The 20,023-nt window shown below is 46.4% G+C and overlaps 1 protein-coding gene across 2 annotated transcripts in view; it reads right to left on the bottom strand.

Annotated features, from left to right (window-relative positions):
- The window catches only part of MYOCD (myocardin), a 41,473-nt gene that overhangs the window by 15,718 nt on the left and 5,732 nt on the right, over positions 1 to 20,023 (bottom strand). For both annotated transcript variants that reach the window (XM_040243327.1, XM_040243326.1), the window contains 4 exons: positions 9,748 to 9,923; positions 5,814 to 5,927; positions 1,771 to 2,015; positions 661 to 814 (listed from right to left, as the gene is read on the bottom strand). In XM_040243327.1, coding sequence (XP_040099261.1) covers positions 661 to 814; positions 1,771 to 2,015; positions 5,814 to 5,927; positions 9,748 to 9,923 — 689 coding nt within the window. The remainder of the gene's footprint in view (positions 1 to 660; positions 815 to 1,770; positions 2,016 to 5,813; positions 5,928 to 9,747; positions 9,924 to 20,023) is intronic.

Genomic DNA, 20,023 nt, shown 5'->3' on the forward strand with positions numbered 1-20,023 from the left:
AAATAATGCAGCTCATATTCTAAAATAAAATGAATACTTGTTCAGTCCAGTTTACTTTAAATTTCAGACTATTATGCTGTGTAGGCTTGCTTGGCACAAAGATTTCTATTCACCTCTTTTATACATTCACTGATGTTTTAATCGTTGATGAATTTTTAAGTCAAACCAGCCAATCCTAAAGGAAATCAACCCTGAATATTCACTGGAAGGACTGACGCTGAAGATGAAACTCTAACACTTTTGGCCACCTGATGTGAAGAGCCAACTTATTGGAAAAGACCCTGTGCTGGGAAAGGTTGAGGGCAGGAGAAGCGGGCAGCAGAGGATGAGATGGTTGGATGGCATCACTGACTCGATAGACAGGAGTTTGAGCAAACTCTGGGAGCTGGTAAAGGACAGGGAACCCTGGAGTGCTATAGTTCATGGGGTCACAAAGGGTCGCACACGACTGAGCGACTGAACACCAGGGCCTTCTCTGGTGGCCCAGTGGCTAAGACTCTGTGCTCCCAATGCAGGGGACCTGGGCTCCATCCCTGGTCAGGGAACTAGATCCCACACTCTGCAACTACCACACAACCAAGACCCAGCACCGCCAAATAAATACATAAATATTTTTAAAATATTTGTTTAAAAAAACCAAAATAATGCCAAACCCTATACCTTCAGATCATCCAGGTTGGAAGGGAGTGGGCCTGGCTTGAGAGAAGAGACACCAGTTTGTCCAGAAAAGCTGTTTTTGGCAGGAGACAAAGGGGTATTGCTCAATGGTGCTGAAGAAGCGTTTGGATTTCTGGCCATCTGCTCATTTGGTTCCCTGTAAAACAAACAGAAGAGGTACTGAAAATACAGTCAAATTTATGTATGGGGATATGACGTTGTGATTTATAATAGGAAATGTATATATTTGGTCTTCATCCTGGTTTCTGGCACAGCTCCTAAAACCCTGGGGGTTTCCTAAATCATAAGAACAAAAGCTGTCTTTTGTTATCCTAATGAGGTGACTGTTGGGAGCCACTTAAGCTTGGAGGCTGGTGGCCTGGAGACTGAATCACGTGATTTTTCAGTCCCACCCCTGACCTCTAGGGAAGAGAAAAAGCTGGAGGTTGAATTGATTCACAACGGCCAAAGATCCACTCAATAATGTAATGAAGCCTCCATAAAAACCCAAAAGAATGGGGTTTGGAGAGCTTCTGGGTTGTGTAGCAGGTGGAGATTTGGGGAGAGTGGTGTATCTGGAGGGACATGGATGCTCTGCCTGACCCCCATGTACCCTGCCCCAGGCCTCTCTCCCATCTGGCTGTTCCCATGAGGACCTACGTGTTTCCACAACAGACCGGTAGTCTAATAAGTAAAATGTTTCTCTGAGTTCTGTGAGCAACTTTAGCAAATTAATTGGAACCCAAGGAAGAGGTTATTGGAACGTCCAGTTGATAGCTGGTCTGTCAGACGGACAGGTGACAACTTGGACTTGTGACTGGTGTCTGGAGGGCGAGGGCCCAGTCTTGGGGGACTAAGCTCTCAAGCTGTGAGACTTAGATCCAACACCATGTCTGGGTAGAGGGCATCAGAACTGAGTTGAACTGCGGGACACCCCCCCCCCACCCCACCTAGCTGGTGTCAGAGAGGTGTCTGGTGGTGCGGGGAAGACTGGGCGACCCGACCACCAGGACGTGGTGTGGTGTGGGACTCGCTGGGTCCTCTGCTGGAGAAGCCACAGCCAGCCTCCATCCCCAGGTGCTCCTCCCCACCCCCTGGGCTTGCCTGACTTACTTGAGTGGAGCTGCGTGCAGCCCGGGATAGCTGAAGCGGTGCTGCTGCTGCTGGCTGAGGATCTGAAGCTGCAGGAAGAGCTGCTGCTGCTGGAGCAGCCGGGCGTAGGCAGAGTCCATGGGCGGAGGGGACTTCTCCGCCTTCTGGTCCGGGGGGATGTACTGGTGGTATTTGAGCTTCTTCACCTTTGGCTTGGGGTCCTTGGGCTTTTTGTGGCGGTTCTTGCTGTCGCTCAAGGACTTGGACTGCAAAGCGGATGGAGAGACGGCATGTGCTTTTAGGTGGTGGATGGGAACGGCTTGGCATCAGGAATATTACCTCTAGATTTTATCTGATGGATGTCTTTGAACCCCCGACACACAATATAGCAAAGACAGGAGGCACAATGAGATCCTGCAAGTTAAGGTACCTAACAAACAAATCCATGCAAATGCATCGCAAAGGATGGACACTCCTTAGGCAGGAAGTCTTGAGTCTTAGAAGTGGCTTCGGGGAACTTCCTTCCCAGAACAGAGAGGCAAGTTTATGTTTCAGCGAGGCCAGCTTCCCAACCTGAAACCTAAACCTGATGACTAATGAAGATGACATTCTGTTCTCGAGTTAGATTCATAAGAAGGTTCTTTTTTTTTTTTTTTTTTTTAAAAAAAAAAAACAAAACAAAAAGTTTGCTGTGGACCATTTTTAAAGCCTTTATCGAATCTGTTGCATTGCTGTTTCTGTTTTGGTGTTTTGGTCATGAGGCATGTGGGATCTTTGCTGCCCGACCAGGGATTGAAGCCACACTCCCCGCATTGAAAGGGCAAGTTCTAACCATTGCACCGTCAGAGAGGTCCCAAGAAGGTTCTTTCATCTGTATACATGTCATCATCTTTAGCAAAGCTCCTCGTGAGCTGACTTATTAACAACATAAAAGAAGATGAGATTAAGGCTGTCTCTAAAAACCCCTAAGGTGGATACTTGTTGCTTCTAAAGCAATTCCCCTTCCCACCAAATACTGATATAAGATAAGGAAGTGACACCCTCTGAACTAAAGATTCTTCACTGACTACAGGAAGGACAAGTCATCCAATGAGACCTTTCCAGAAGTTACCAATCATGGTGTACGGTTGGATCCTTGAAAAAAGTTTGGACAGAGGCCTGGAAGTGAAGACACATTTTTGAACGTGGTGTAGTTATCCAACTTTACCATATCTCAATGACCCCGACCTGCAAGTTGGGTAAAATATTCTCTACTTTTGATTTCAGTAACCAATGGGAGGATGGTAGAATATATTGTTGAAACAATAAGATTTCAAAGGACAGCGTGATTATATTTATAACCTGTTCCTGAAATCCAAAGACCTCCAGCGATTGAGAGGCAATAGATCTGTACTTCAGTCAGTTAAAAAAAAAATACATGTCCAATCCCTGACTGTATTACAGAAGATTGAAATGAACAGGGATGTGATCATGGAAGGGTCTTGATCTAAGAACAAGCTGGCAGGGGAAGGAGTGGTACCCGCAGTGTCCAGAAGAGGGAGCTCCTGAATAGCCAGCAGGCAGGTTGTCACCGGGCAGCTTTCCCATTTTAACCACAAATACACAACTGAAGGTGACCTATTGGATTTGCTTTTCTCTGACTCAACGTGCCCGTCCACCAAAGCCTTTTTTGCGTGTGTTTTCTCAGGAAGGCTTCTTCTTGTACACTTAGCTCAAGGATTCCTGTGGGCCAGGGGTCCTCCTCCCTGCTCATTCATCGATGGGTTAAGCGCTCCAGGTAATGAGTCAGCCTTCTGTTCTTAGGAGAGTTTCCCCCAGCTCCTGCAGTCAGCTCTGCCCTGCTCCCACTCCTCCTAGGACCTGCTTGTCTGGGGGAGCTGCAGCCTTGCGTCTAAAGCAACTAAATCAGGGGCTCAGTCATCTTCTCTATCTGTTGCCTTATTATCACAGAGACTCTGAGCATTCAAAAGGTATTGTAAATCAGACCATCTTCTCCAGATGGTGAGAAGCATAAACGACGGAGCCCACGGAACTCTGAATCACTGGAGCTTTGATTTGTGCTGCACTCATTTGCTCAGTCATGTCTGACTCTATACAACCCCATGGGCTGCAGCCTGCCAGGCTTCTCTGTCCATGGGACTCTCCAGGCAAGAATATTGGAGTGGGTTACCATGCCCTCTTCCAGGGGATCTTCCCAACCCAGGAATCTCCTTCATTGGCAGGCGTTTTTTTTTTTTTTTAACCACTAGCGCCACATGGGAAGCATACCTGGAACTGTATAGTAGCATATTTCTGACATGACTCTTCATTGAAATTGATTGTCCTTTCCCAGGACAATTACTACACTTTCTTAATATGAAGAGGCTGAAGGCTCTGTTCATTTGCCTTCAGCTCAGTTCAGTTGCTCAGTTGCATCTGACTCTTACTCATGTCTATGGAGTCGGTGATGCCATCCAACTATCTCATCCTCTGTCGTTCCCTTCTCCTCCTGCCTTCAATCTTTCCCAGGTTCAGGGTCTTTTCCAACTGTTTTGCATTAGGCAAAACTTAAACACTTCAGTAGAAATATTAATACAATTTCTCTTTGCTCCCAATGGTGGAAATCACTGAATCATATTAATATTAAAATATAAATATTCTCCCAAGTCAATTTGTCTCCTTCCTCCACCTGTAATGAACAAAATTCACCAATAGCCACATGATTTCAAAGCAGTTAAGCTGAGTGGATTGTGCAGTGAAAGTCACTCTTTGCGACTCCATGGACAAGTCCATGAAATTCTGCAGGTCAGAATACTAGAGTGTGTTCCCTTCTCCAGGGGATCTTCCCAACCCAGGGATCGAACCTAGATCTCCTGTGTCTCTTGCATCGGCAGGTGGATTCTTTACCAGCTGAGCCACCAGGGAAGAGTGGATTGTAGGCTGGGGTTAAGCCACTGCAGTCTGGGGAGCTTTCCTGGGAATCAGAAATGCCTGTTGTCCATTCAGAACATGAAAACTAGTTTTCTGGGCTTCCCCGGTGGCTCCATGGTAAATAATCTGCCTGCCAGTGCAGCAAACACGGGTTCGATCCCTGATCCAGGAAGATCCCACAGCAACTAAGCCCAAGGGCTACAACTGCTGAGCCCACGTGCTGCAACTAGAGGCCGTGCTCTGCAGCAGGAGAAGCCACCGCAAGGAGAAGCCCGGGCACCGCAGCTAGAGAGCAGCTCCCACTCTCCGCAACTAGAGAAGAGCCCCTGCAGTGGTGATGACCAGCACAGCCATAAATAAACACACACAGTTAAAAAAAGAAAACCGCTTTTGTGCATATGCAGTGGAGGGGTGGCAGGGCCATCACTTTAACACTGATTCTTACTCAACTTACAAGCTTTTAAAAGTATTTCTTAAGCATCATCTCAGCATTAAGTGCCAGCTTTAGAGCTGAGAAAATATTAATATGCCCCCAAGTCAATGCGAAGTTATCTGGGATAAAATATTATGAAAAAAGTCAAATGACTACCAGTTAATTGAGGAGAAAGTACTTTGTGAACGGTTAGATACAATGCTGAGAAAATTAAACCCAAACTACACAATGCTGCTTATTCTGTGCCTCCTGCGAACGTAAGCCCTCCCTTCATTTCCACAGGGAGACTGGCTTGACTGACAGAGGTTTTACTTTAGGCAAGTCCTTCGGGCTGGCCTCCCTTGTGGAAAAGCCACTGTCCTATCTATACCTGTGTTATGGCGCGTGCAAATCCTATGTGCATTGCAGTCAGTGTCTGTCTCTAGGCTAAGCTACCGAAGACTTTCAAGTCGGGAGCCAGCTGGCTGAACTGTGAGCCCAAAGAAAGGAGCCACAGACGCTTCTCTTCTGTGGGTAAGACCCCTGAGGGGCAAGAGTGTCTTGGTCCACGTACACTGATAGCCCACCTCTCAACCCCTGTCTAGTGAGGCTCCCAGTGGACTGAATCCATCCATCGGTCCACATGACTCTCCCCATTGCCAGACCTAACTCAGCACGCCCTGCCCCGCAATGGCCCCACGAACTGTGTGCTCGGGTGGGCATGGAGGCTGGCCCATCCTACCTTTACGGCTGTGTGCACAGGGATGGGGGTGCCCAGGGAGCCAAGCCCCTGCTTGCCCGGGTCTGGCTGGTTGCTGGGGTGTTGGGCTGAATCACTCCTCTCATTTTCTGCATCCTGAAAATCCAAATTTGAGCCTGATTAGGATGCAGGAGCAGAAACTGTGTGACACGGGGGTGCTGCAGTGGAGGTGCCCACCCTTGCCCCTCAGCTCTGCTGTGTCAACCCCAGCTTCCTATCTGAGGAGAGCCTCAGACTCTGTCCCCAGGGGTGGAGAGTCAAGCACATGATCTGTCAACCAATCGAGGACCCTTTTTAAGAGAGAAAGCAGGCATGATAATCATTCCATCCAACAGGTGTAGAACTGGCTTGGACTAGGCGAACTGGGACATCTGGTCACCCTGTGGGTGGGATCCACCTACTTGCAGTGAGGTCTACATGTTGGAATTGACAGTGGGATTGAAAAAGAGAGGAAGCGGGAGGAATGAGTGGAGGGACTTTGGGGGAAAGTTAGGACAATGAAAGAGTCAGATGAGAAGGGGGCTGGCAGATGGAAGGAAAGTGTGTAGGTATGTGTGTGTATGTGTGTCTCTGAATCTGTGTATATGCCTCTGTAATATATGTGTGCATATGTGTATGTATACACATTCCTTTGCATGTGTGTCTGCGTGTATGTCTGTGTATATAAATATGTGTGTGTGTGTGTGCAGCATCAGGAAAACCTTAATGAAAGGCACGTTCCCACACACAGAGAATGCAGAAATGAACGCAGCATCCTCTTCCTCTCCCACAATCCTATGCCACGACTTTGAGAAAAGGCCCCTGAGCTGCCCAGTCTTTGCCTGAGCACGTGTCAAAGGTCTGTAGCATCCTTTTCTCTCAGAGCCCATGCCCTCATCTCTCACCTGAGGCTGCTGGATTAACTGATGTAAAATGATTTTTGCATTTTGCCTGACATTGCTCAGTGCTCATTCCCTTCTTCCCCACTTCAAGGGTGAAAAAGAAAAGCATGTGTCTGCTCCCAAAACCATCTTTAAATCAGAAGCTGAGGAATTTACTATCAGAGCAATAAGAATACAAATGGCCTGATGTACTGTTTGATGTTATCAAAGACGCTGGGCTGCAAAGAAGCTCGGGATGCAGGGAAGAAAGAATGCCTTGATTATAAACTCTTGCACAACAAACATGCAGCTCTTTTGGTTCTGCTTTTTCTGTCTTCTGTCTCCCTCTCATTCCACATTTCCTCCTGGAAGCCTTGAATTTGCTCTGATGGAGTGAAGAAAGCCTGACAATGACCGGTAACAGTGCAGCTTCAGGAAAGAGGGCCATGGTAAATAACTCCTGAAACTGTCTCTGATCCCTGCATGCTTTACAGTATAAAAATGTTTTCAACTAATATGGGTTTAAAAAGTACAAACATCCAGCTATACAATAAATTGGGCTTCCCTGGTGGCTCAGCAGTAAAGAATCTGTCTACGATGTAGGAGACCCAGGTTCAGTCTCTGGGTAGGGAAGACCCTCTGGAGAAGGAAATGGCAACCCACTCCAGTATTCTTGCCTGGAGCGTTCCATGGACTGAGGAGCCTGGCAGGCTACAGTCCATGGGGTTGCAAAGAGTTGGACAGCTTGAGCTACTAACACACACACACACATCCGATAAATAAATCCTGGGGGTGTTCTGTTCAGCATGGTGACCACAGTTAACAAGACTGCATGGTCTCTTTGAAAGTTCCTAAGAGAGTAGATCTTAAAGACTCTCATCAGTAGAAAGAAAATTTGTGACTATATATGAAGATGGATGCTAACCTAGAATTATCCTGGTGATCATTTCACAATATACACAATGATATATCGTATCTATCATATATGTTGTGAAATACACACGTAATTCACACATGTATCACATGTATATGTTACATCACATGTATATGTTATATTTCACAATATATACAGTAGATATAATATCCAACAATTATGTTCTACAGCTGATATTGTATATACTGTATACATTATGTATTTCACAACATATATGGTATCAAACAGTTGTAGTGAACACTTGAAATTAATACAATCTTATATGTCAATTATACCTCAATTTAAAAATTAAAAGTACACACAGATATAAAATATCTATATGTAATAAAAATAAGATATAAGATATCTATATATAATAAAATATATAAAATAATGCATGCTCAGTTGTTAAGCTGTGTCTGACTCTTTTTCGACCTCATGGACTGTAGCCCACCAGGCTCCTCTGTCCATGATATTTCCTAGGCAAGAATACTGGAATGGGTTACCATTTCCTTCTCCAGGGGATCTTCCCGACCCAGGATTTGGCAGGCAGGTTCTTTACCGCTGAGCTACCAGGGAAGCCCCATATAAAATAATATAAAAAATAATAAAAATAGGCAATATGTGTGTATGTATATATATATATATAGTATCTGATTTCAAGTCACTGAACAATTCCTGTGAGGCCAAGAGGAGTGAGGTCTTCCTGAAAGGAAGGGGCTGAGGGTGAAGGGTTCTCTCCAGAGTTGGAATGTGGTGGAAGATTCACATCTTGCTATCACACGAGTGTGACCCCTCCTCTCCCCCCCACCCCGTGCAGACGCTCACACTCATCTTCTCTGGGGGCTCCAGGAATACCATCCTGCCAGGCAGAGGGGAGTGCCATCAAGACTGGATGTGGCTTCTAGAGGGGACGCTCCAGGGATGGGGGGGGGGGTGGTCTGCGGTGCTCCCAGGGCCACACAGCTACTCAGCCTCACCAACTCATTTCCTTCTCTCTAACATCTGGTAGAAAACGCCTGCAAGGTGCCTAGCACTCACTGGTCCTGGTACGCAGCTGGTGCTTAATCATGGCAGTAGCTGTTGACAGCTATCATCCTGCTCTTTATAAATGTGCTTTTAATAGTATTTGCAACATATATTTATCATGTCTGGACAGTCTGTAGATTTGTCCAGAAAGAGGGGAGTGCTATGTTTAGGCTGGGGCTGGAGGCAGCCCTGGCACGATTTGGCGTGTGGACACCTGCGAAAGGCTGGAGCAGCTTGGGGCTCCTGCTCTTTAGCCAATCAGTTTTTCCAGTAGTCAAGTACAGATGTGCCACTCGGACCATAAAGAAGACTGCGCACCAAAGAATCAATGCTTTCCCATTGTGGTGCTAGAGAAGAACTGTTTAAGAGTCCCTTGGATAGCAAGGAGGTCAAACCAGTCAATCCTAAAGGAAATCAACCCTGAATATTCACTGGGAGGACCGATGCTGAAGATGAAGCTCTAATACTTGGCCACCTGTTGTGAAGAGCCAACTCACTGGAAAAGATTCTGATGCTGGGAAAGATTGAGGGCAGGAGGACAAGAGGGCAGCAGAGGATGAGATGAATTAAATAGCATCACTGACTCAACGAACATGAATTTGAGCAAACTCCTGGAGATAGTGAAGGACAGAGGAGTCTGGTGTGCTGCAGTCCTTGGGGGCGCAAAGAGTTGGACATGACTGAACAACAACCCCCAGCACCTCCAGCTCCTGCTCCCCAGATTCTACAGTGGCAACTCAATCTCAGGAAGGACCGTGAGCTCTGAAGCCAGGCCTGCCGTGGCCCTTTCTCTCCAGGAGACTGTCGACTGACTGTCAAGTCTTCGGGAGCCTCATTTCTACCTTGTCTGCAAAAACAGAGATAAAAGAGATCTATTTGGCCGAGTAGATACTGAAAATTTAAATCAAAGGACGTATTTCTGAGGACTCTCTCTCTTGGTGTTTTCTGGAAGCTCCTGCCCTCACACACAGAACCCTGAACTGAACATGATAAGAGTTAGCAACAGGACAATGTGTCATGAAAAGACACCTCTCAGGTCTTTATGCTAAACCTGCCGTGGCAGCCTTGATTTCAAGACTGAAGAGATGAGCAGGCTGGAAGGGGGTTTGTTTACCTGGACTGTCCCACGAGGACCCACCAAAGGGGTCTCTGTAGCTTTCGTGTCTGGGGGGGATCCCGCTGAGCCCTGGAGGTCTTCCCCTCGAGTCTGATCCGGAGAAAGCCCATCGCTGCTGCTGTCCTCCTCAAAGGCAAATGCATCCGCCGACTTGGAGAAAGCCACCTGATTCCCTGAGGGAGGGGAAGCCAAGAACTGGGTCAGCAGACACGCTTCCAGGTGTCAACCCCATTCGGAGCACTACCCGATGCCTTCAGAGTTCCCAGTTCAAAGAACCCGGGTCTCCTGCACTGCAGGTAGATTCTTTACTGTCCAAGCCACCAGGGAAGCCCAAGGTAAGAGTGAAGGTATATTTAAAATGATTTGGTTTCTCCTCTATTTACTCCATAGAGGGGGATTTACATTTATAAAAGTGGCATGTTTGGCAGGGAGGAATGAGTGACATACTAAAGGTCTATCATCACCTGTCAACCTTTATTTAGTGTCGATCCATTCCTGCACATTTTGTTATGTGAACCCCTATCTTTCTGGAGCTAAATCAGGGAAGATGAAGGAAAGAATGTAGGCCACTGGAGGAGAAGGCCCCGTCTCCCTCGGGCTTTACGACCAGAGGTGAAGTTGATGTGACGGCGTGCCATTTGCATCGTGTTCAAATACAAAGCAGGCACCGGCACGAAATGTTTTGCAAACTTTGCTATTAAGGATAAGCCAGAGGAGCTCCTAAATTTAAGTTTCTAAATGTCAGAAGAGGGCTAATGTCACCAGAGTGTACTGAAGCCCCATTCAACAAACGCATATCTGTTTATAAAAAGCCATAAATGTGTCTCAGAAACTGGAGCATGATCTTTATTATTTTTTTTAATTCTTTGGATTTTGTTGTTATTCCTCTTATCTTTGTGTCTATTTTGGAAATCCCCAGCGACTCACACATGTTCAGATTCTTCCCCAGCAGCCTGCATGGTGTCGGGAGGGGAACCCAGGCCTGGGCTTGGGAAGTGGGGTTACCAGACCAGGTGGGACTGTGGTGACATCCTTGAATGTCCCTCCCATTTCTTAGTTACCAGATCTCCTCTCTTATTATCCAAGTGCAGAGTACAAAATGTGCCGAGGCCACAGAGCCCTCCTGACCCGCTTGCAGGCACAGCTCTTGGAAAGGAATTTATGTATTATCAGCAAGTTTTCCAGCCCGGTGTTCCGCAATCACACTGACAAGAACTTTTGACTCAAGCTCTGGGCAGATAAGAGAGAGGAGCTCTCACCGGGGAGACTGGAAAGGAGCTGGAAGTAACGGAACAAACGCGGTTTGGGGCTTGTCACCGCCACCGCTGCTGGCATGTGTCCCGGACCCCCACTCAGATACGCAAGCGTCAAGTCAGGAGGGAGGCCGGACAAGCACAGAGCCGCTGAGAGCTCCAGTCACTGGGCAGCCTGCTAATCTGGAAAGGCTAGGGGACCGGCCCTGCTGTTTCTCGGCTTCCAGGATTACTTATGAAACTCACTGTCACTTTTCTGTGATTATCAAAGTAATTTTTACTTATAAAAACTCATTCGCACCATATGAAATGAACATAACAAGGTATATAATAATCCCACTTGCGTTAATGATTTATTTCTTCTTCCGGATTTAATTCTATCCATATAGCAAGACACAGATGGATTTAAAAAGCATTTCATTCAGTTAGGACTGGGTGAAATAGACCATTCTGAAACTTGCTTAAAAAAAAAATTTTTTTTTTAATTCCACAGTGCTTCTTGGAGATCTTTGCATGTGAACACATAGAGATCGGCCTCAATTTTTTGGTAACAGCTACACAGTATTCGACTGTCTTAATATGAACTTTTAGTTTTCAACTTTTATTTCCCAAAGGGCCCTTATTTGTATCTATAAAAATTTGAAATAATAGAAAAGTACAGAGAAAACTATAAAACATCTGTTCATGTATCATCTGAAATAAATACATGCCAGTATTTTTTATATGTGTATCAGAAACCGATTCATTTTCTAACAGAGGGTTATTTGACAAATGTCTGCTTTTTCCTTGCAACCATGGGTCACTTTCTCTCCCATCTGGTCTCAGACCACCGCACCCCTGCCCCCACACTCTATTTTAAGGGTCCAGAGTTAGCTCACTCCCTCCCTTCTTTTCTCATGGCAAACCTTGGACTCTGCAAAGAAGCTCAAGTTGTTTCCACACAATGTGAAGGAATTTTTATACTGTTTTCCCTTTCTCAAGGGGATTGTGTGATCTTCCCAGGCAGGTCCTTCTGGAAGCCTCTATGAATATGGTTCCACTGTAACTCAACCTGTTAATTTCTTTACTTTAGAAACAACGTTTTTTTTCCACTGGCATTTCAACTCCTACTTCTGTTTGTGGAATTAAAATAAAGGGTTTGTCCCAAGACTTCCCTGGTGGTCCAGTGGCTAAGACTCTGCACTCCCGATGCAGGGGCACTGGGTTCGATCCCTGGTCAAGGAACTATATCCCACATGCCACAACTAAAAAACCTGCAACAAAGATGGAAGATCTCATGTGCCACAACCAAGACCCGACACAGCCAAGGAAGTAAATAGATACATATATCATTCTTAAAGAAGGCTTTGTCCCTGTTTAAAAGATGACATGTGTTATTCAGGGCCAGCTGGGCATGGGAGTTGGGGTTGAGTGGGTATTAAGCCTTCCTCACTGGCTTAAAACTCAACATTCAAAAAATGAAGATCATGGTATCCAGTCCCATCACTTCATGGCAAATAGATGAGAAAACAAAGGAAACAGGGACAGACTTTATTTGGGGGGGCTCCAAAATCACTGCAGATGGTGACTCCAGCCATAAAATCAAAAGACGCTTGCTCCTTGGAAGAAAAGCTATGGCCAACCTAGATAGTGAATTAAAAAGCAGAGACATTACTTTGCAACAAAGGTCCATCTAGTCAAAATTATGGTCTTTCCAATAGTCATGTACAGATGTGAGTTGGACCATAAAGAAGGCTGAGTACCGAAGAACTGATACTTTGAACAGTTGGAGAAGACTCTTGAGAGTCCCTTGGACAGCAAGGAAATCAAACCAGTCAATCCTAAAGGAAATCAGTCCTGAATATTCACTGGAAGAGCTGATGCTGAAGTTGAAGCTCCAATACTTTGGCCACTTGATGGGAAGAACTGACTCATTAGAAAAGACCCTGATGCTGGGAAAGATTGAAGGCAGGAAGAGAAGGGGATGATACAGGATGAGATGGTTGGATGGCATCACCAACTTGATGGACATGAGTTTGAGCAAGCTCTGGGAGTTGGTGATAGATCAGGGAGCCTGCTGTGCTGCAGTCCATGGGGTCACAAAGAGTCGGACATGACTGAGCGACTGAACTGAACTGATCCCCAGAAATTGCAGCATTTTGTTGGGGTTTACTTGGCACAGGGCCTGAGCGCACACTGACTCAGAGAGCCCAGCGCTGACTGTGCCAGTCAGCCTCCTCTGCCCAGTAGGACCCTTGATGGCCGAGCTTTAGCATCTTATATTCCTTCCCCACTTCCTTCAGTCTGAACAGGTATGGATCTTCTCTGTGTGATCTGACCCTTTATGTGACAAAGAATTTACCCCCTGCCTCCCTGCCCCCCAACCCCCACTCCACACTCCACACAAGAGTATCACATCTGAAACTCATACATGAGAGTGAATTAATTAAACCACAAAGTTGTCCAACGGTTCTAACTCATGTAGAAATATCATAAGAAGGGTGGGGATGGAAAAAGAAAGAAAATTTCTCTTATTCCCTGACTACCCCTCTTCAATGATTTTAAGTGGAAAGATAACAAATGATGAAAATAGTAGTTTGTGCGACTTCCCTGGGTGGTTCAGTGGCTAAGACTCCATCCTCCCAATGCAGGGGGCCTGGGCTTGGTCCCTGGTCAGGAAACTAGATCTCACATGTCACAACAAAAAAGATCCCTTGTGCCACAATGAAGATTGAAGATCCTGTGTGCAACATAGGCTCAGTGCAGCCAAATAAATAAACAAACACTAAAAAACAAACAACTCTCTCCCAGCCCAGCACACACAAAAGATAGTAGTTCAAATCAGCAGTCCATTTAGCAGTGGCAGCAGCAACAGAAACGGTCAACTTGTGTTTGGCTACAGAATGGCCCAGGAAGTCAGAGTAAGGACTGCAATCTCTCATCTCTGTTTTGTAGAGGAGGTCATCACAAGGTCCAGGCTGGCCCCAGTTCCCTAGAGATTGAGCTAAGACTGCAGGTCCAGCCTTCGGATGCTCAGAGTCCCAGCAGAGAGGATGGCAAAATCGATTTTCCTCCAGGGAGGTTGTCGGATATGTGTTGTTTTGGGAACTTGTTAAGACCTGCTGGGCTGGTGGGTGAGGTGGGACTGATGACATAGAAATCAGCCGCGTCCCTGTTTCTGCATATGTGTGTTAAGGACAGCTCCATCCTTCATGACATCCTTTACTTGAGTTTTTGAGATCTGAGGGAATGAACGTGACACCCTGACTGTGAGAAGAAAGGAGGCAGGGGATCGCGACAGTCTGTCGCCATTGTCTCAGAGAAGGCATGGGAGGACTGTGGAGCCCTGCTGTCACGGTCATAAATCAGCATGTCCTTTCCACTCTGACACTGCGAGTGCACGCTCAGTCACTCAGTCATGTCTGATTCTTTGCGACCCCATAGACTGTAGCTCGCCAGGCTCTTCTGTCCATGGGATTCTCCAGGCAAGAATACTGGAATGGGTTGCCAAGCCCTCCTCCAGGGGACCTTCCCGACTCAGGGATCGAACACACGTCTGTTACGTCTCCTGCATTGCAGGCAAATTCTTTACCACTAGTGCCACCTGGGAAGCCCAGCACGCAACAACTAATATCCAGGGCAGCCAAACTAATAAATAGGTATTTTAAAAAAATCAATGAGATAGCTTTCTTAAAATAAAAAAGCATTGAGGTTGACATATGTTATATGTTATTCACAAGGTTCCTGACACACAAGCATCCAATCATTTCTAGCTGTTGTTGTTATTATTGGTTTTGGTAGGAGTGTCTGCTTGTCTCAAGTTCACCATGATCAAAAATTTTAAAAAAGACCACCCAAGAGGCAGTTGATCCTGTGGTTAGCTGTGCAAAAGTCAGCACAACTCTGGAGCCAGAAACACTGAGAGGTTCATTCTGGGAAAGCGAAGCAGACCTTCCCCAGAGCACAAGGGACATTGCAGGAAAGGCTGTGTGCTCCCCCCTCTCCTGCCTGGTTCAGACCAGGCTCGGTGAAGAGGGACAGAGGTCACCTTATCTGGCTGCCGCAGGAACAAGCAGAGTCTATCGGCTCCGTGTTGTGACCCAGGGCCCCTGCTGCAATCTCCTGGGGCTCGCTGGGAGCTGCTGGAGTGTAGGGCGCTGGCTATTGTCCCTGGAGACACATCGGCCCATGTGATGACAAGGACCCGCTTCGGGAAGTCCTGACATCACCCCGCAGCTATGCCCACAGGGCTGACTCCGGGTCTGGCCTCTTGGGGATCTCAGTCTGGCCCCTTGGCGCACCCCTACTCCTCTTTCTCTCTCTCTCTCTCTCTCTCTCTCGGAAGTGATTAGATGAATGAGTCAGTTGGACTTTCCTCTGTATAAACATTTAAAATTCCGAGATTACAGTAAGATAGTCAGGGTCCTGGTTACCTTGCCTCTGGATCCACACCAAGGGCTGGAATGCAGGGGGTGGAACATGAGAACGAACTTCACGGGTTTATCTGTATGCAGGCCTGAGCAGTGCACATATGATGGCTGTTTTAATTCTCAGTCAGACCTTCTCCTAACATCCTCCTGGAAGAAGCGGAAGCCAAATCCACTTCCTGAGGGAGGAGGCGGTCGGGTGCCAGGAGCTAGTTTAAATGCAGCTCCCGCCTAAAGAGGTTCCTATACACTGAGATACTACAGTCTGGAGGAGACTGGCTGAACTGTCCAACGAAGACCGTGGAGCTCTGGAAGGGGATCAGATGGCTTCAGGAAGAGAATAGGTGGACGTGGGACTTTGGAGAAACAAGCATTCCTTTACCTCAGATTCCTGGGACTTTAGAAATTGACTTTATTAGGGGAGAATATATATACATGAAAATAAAAGTGTTAGTTGCTCAGTTGTGTCTGACTCTTTGTGACCCCATGGACTGTAGTCCATCAGGCTCCTCTATCCATGGGATTCTTCAGGCAAGAATACTGGAGTGAGTTGCCATGCCCTTCTCCAGGGAATCTTCCTGACCCAGGGACTTCCCTGGTGACCCAGATGGTAAAGAATCTGCCTGCAATGTGGGAGACTCAGATTCCATCCCTGAGTCAGGAAGATTCTTGCCTAGGAAAACCCGTGGAGAGAGGAACCTGGCAGGCGACAGTGCATGGGGTCGCAAAGAGTAGGACACAGCTGAGCGACTAACCCCTTCCTTTCTATGTGCTGTGCTCTGTGCTTACTCAATTGTGTCTGTTTACATACATACATGTTACAGTATACATATTCATTATATGTATGTGTATTGCTGAATCCCTTTGCTGTCTACCTGAAACTATTATACACATTGTTAATTGGCTATATTCCAATACAAAATAAAAAGTTTAAAAAGAAAAAAAAAGAAACTGACTTTAAGTCTCTAGACAGACCCTGATGCTAAGGACTACAGGAGTTGGGAGAAACAGTTAAGCTGCATCAGCACTTGTCCTGTATTGACTATTGAAACCAATTCTCCAGGAACAAAGAAGATTGTTAGGTGGGTAAAGATACGTTAGCGTCATCTTAGAGCACTCTAACTTTCCTCCCTGACATCCCCGACCCCCAAAGCTACTGGCTTCCTGCTTCTCTTTTCCCACCACCTTTTCCAGAATCTTCCTCAGAAAAGTATTTATCACATGTTTTTTTCCCCTAAGGATCATTTGCACTTTGGAAATCCTTTCTCATTACGGAATGATAGATTCTGGTCATGAGAAAGTTATGCCAAAGCAAATGACCCCGCCATCTGGTTTAGGGGCCATGGTTAGTGTCTATTTGCCTTCAAAATGGACGATTAGAGAGTGTTGAGACTTCCAGAGAGTCTGAAGGATGACTGGATTCCTAGTAAACAAGAATTTTTGTTTTGTTTTATTATAAAGTCTTAGCCTTGGGGTTATAAGTGAGCTAAGACTATCGTAGGATCTTTTAGAAAAATGTACATGACCCTTGTAAGTGGATGGTTTCTGGGCCATCCCCCAGGGACAGAAATGTTGCTTCCCGTGTTGAAAGGTTAGAGTGATAGAAAGAATGACTTTATCTTTCAAAAATGGGGCTGTATATTCTGAATCAGGCTTCACTGGTGGCTCAGATTATGAAAGAATCCACCTGCAATACAGGAGACCCAGGTTCAATCCCTGGGTCAGGAAGATCCCCTGGAGAAAAGAATGGCTACCCACTCCAGTATTCCTGCCTGGAGAATCCCATGGACAGAGGAGCCTGGTGGGCTATGGTTCATGCATGGGGTCGCAAAGAGTCAGGCACAGCTGAGTGACTTTCACTTTCTTTTCATTCTGAATTGCAGGTTCAGTTTTTTTAAAAGGAGCTGAAAAAACGAATTCAGGCATTCAGGTGGGCAGCCTGGCTCAATCTGAGGAAAAGACGAGGACACTTTAGGGTGGAGGAGCTTGCCCACTGGAGCAGGGCACCAGGACCCCAGCAACCCTCCAGCTTGCCCACTGGAGCAGGACACCAGGACCCCAGCTGAGAAAGCCAGCCAGGGTTCTCCTTTCCTCAAGCAAAAGCCAGGCCTCTGGACAATAACAGCTTCCTTGGTAGCTAAGGGATGCTCCTGGCAGTGAAGGAGATACTCGGATGACCAAAGAGAGGATTAACCAGCTCGGAGGAGAGCTCTCCAAGCTGAGAGTGTGAAGTGACAATGGCCATACACAAGCAGAACAAAGCCAGCCTCAACTCCAGTGCACAACTTCTGGTCTCGCAAGGTATCACTCCCTCACCATATCTGTTACAGTGAGTGTTCTGGCCTGAGAGAGAGAGAGAGAGAGGCTGTTGGTGGTTTTCTAAGTAGGAGTAACAGAAAAACAGGTATCAGCTGTGAGATGTAGCCACGAGGCACCCTCGAGTCTCCTTTTGTGTCAGTAAAATCAGAAAACCTGGTATTTACCATAGCTACGACATGGAAGCAACCTAGATGTCCATCAAGAGATGAATGGATAAAGAGGCTGTAGTGCATATATACAATGGAATATTACTCAGCCATACAGAAGGAACACATTTGAGTCAGTTCTAAAGAGGTAGATAAACCTAGAACCAATTATATAGAGTGAAGTAAGTCAGAAAGAGAAAACCAAATATTGTATACTAATGCATATATGTGGATCTAGAAGGATGGTACTGATGAACGTCTCTGCAGGGCAGCAAGGGAGACCTAGACAGAGAAAACAGACTTGTGGGCACAGTGGGGGAAGGAGAGGGAGGGACAAACTGAGAGAGCAGCCCGGAAACACACGTATTACCATATGCAAAACAGACTGCCAGTGGGAATTCACTGTGTGATGCAGGGAGCCCAAAGCTGGTGCTCTGTGACAACCTAGAGGGGTGGGATGGGGAAGGAGGTGGGAGGAGGGCTCAAGGAGCGGGGGACATAGGTATACCTTCGGCTGATTCATGTTGATGCATGGCAGACAACAACACAGTATTGTAAGGCAGTTATCCTCCAACTAAAAATACATAAAAACCAAAACAAACAAAAAAGAACCCAAAAAACAAGCCCCCTTTCCTTTCACATCATATCACTGTAGCCCACACAAGCCTAAATTTCCTCCAGCTGGAATCTGGAATCTGTAAACTTCTACCTGACTCAGAAAACAAGCCTGCAGGCTAGAAGAGTGATGGTTGGCTGGCACCCCAAAGGAGAGGAAGGTGTAGGGGAAAGATTTGCTACAGTCTACTCAGCTGAGGGCAGGGTGGGCACATCTGCCAAGGAGAAGAAAAACCCCACAGTGAGGGCTGTTCTCTGTCAACAGCCTCCTTGCAAGATGTTCTAGTTTATTTCATCTTCGTGTTGAAGAAAAACTGGTCTTGAATAAAACCTGGGCGGGGGCATCGGGGGAAGAAGACAGTGGGAGTTTCGCTCTGGAATTGGCAGAAACACAGACGCACAGCTGCGGAGGGAGCTGGAAAATGTAAACACATCTGGAAAGGCGCGTGGACCAAGGAAGGAAAATACACAGAGGCCAGGAGAACAGTACACAGAAAACCACCACCCTGAGTCACTGCTTTGCTGAGGGTGGAGGATGAGATCCAGGGAAGTGACAGCCAGGAGAGGGGTGGGGACCATCAGTGCCATTGGAAGGGTTACTCAGAGGGCTATTTCTACAGCTGGTCTCTGAGAAGCTTCCTCTGTCCCTATGACATGTCATAAGATAGATGGCATGTCATAAGATAGATGGCATGTCATAAGATGTCATAAGAATTTTATGACATGTCATAAGATGCCACTCATTTGAAAAGACCCTGATGCTGGGAAAGATTGAAGGCAGGAGGAGGAGGGGATGACAGAGGATGAGATGGTTGGATGGCATCACCAACTCAATGGACATGAGTTTGAGTAAGCTCCGGAAGTTGGTGATGGGCAGGGAAGCCTGGTGTGCTGCAGTCCATGGGGTTGCAAAGAGTTGGACATGACTGAGAGATGGAACTGAAGATGCCACTGCCTTGCTGGTAGAAATTCACGCACGTTGAAAGATTGCTGCTAACAGGCTGACACATGGGGGGTCCCTGGATGAGGTCAACCTCCACCAACATTTTCTCTAGCTTTTCCTTCTCTTTATTCTTCACAGATCCCTACCTCTGTTTATACATTATTCTCTTTGCTTTTTATACTTCCTTCCATCCCCTCAACCACCCTCTACTGGGCACTCTGTACCCTGCACAACATCTATTTTCACACCATTTATCACTTTTTATTAGGATATATAATTATTCACAGGTTTTGCTGATCATCTGTGTCTGCTGTACTAGAATATAAGCTCTGCTAGAGCAGACATTTTTGTAGGTTTTGTTCATTAATATATCACAAACACTTGGAATAGTGCCTGACACACAGAATATGCTCTATAAACATTAAATGAAGAAATGAATACATGAAAGCAAGTCCATCAGTTTAACTTTCCATAGTCTTCTAAGTCTGTAGCTCTAGAACAAGAATTTCTTCTGCAGTCTAGTTCGGTAGAAACCCCTGCTTACTGAACCCCTGCCCCCGGAGTTCCTGTGTATCCCTCACTCCAACATGA

Source organism: Oryx dammah, unplaced genomic scaffold (genome assembly GCF_014754425.2).
Source record: "Oryx dammah isolate SB20612 unplaced genomic scaffold, SCBI_Odam_1.1 HiC_scaffold_8, whole genome shotgun sequence".
NCBI lineage: Eukaryota > Metazoa > Chordata > Mammalia > Artiodactyla > Bovidae > Oryx > Oryx dammah.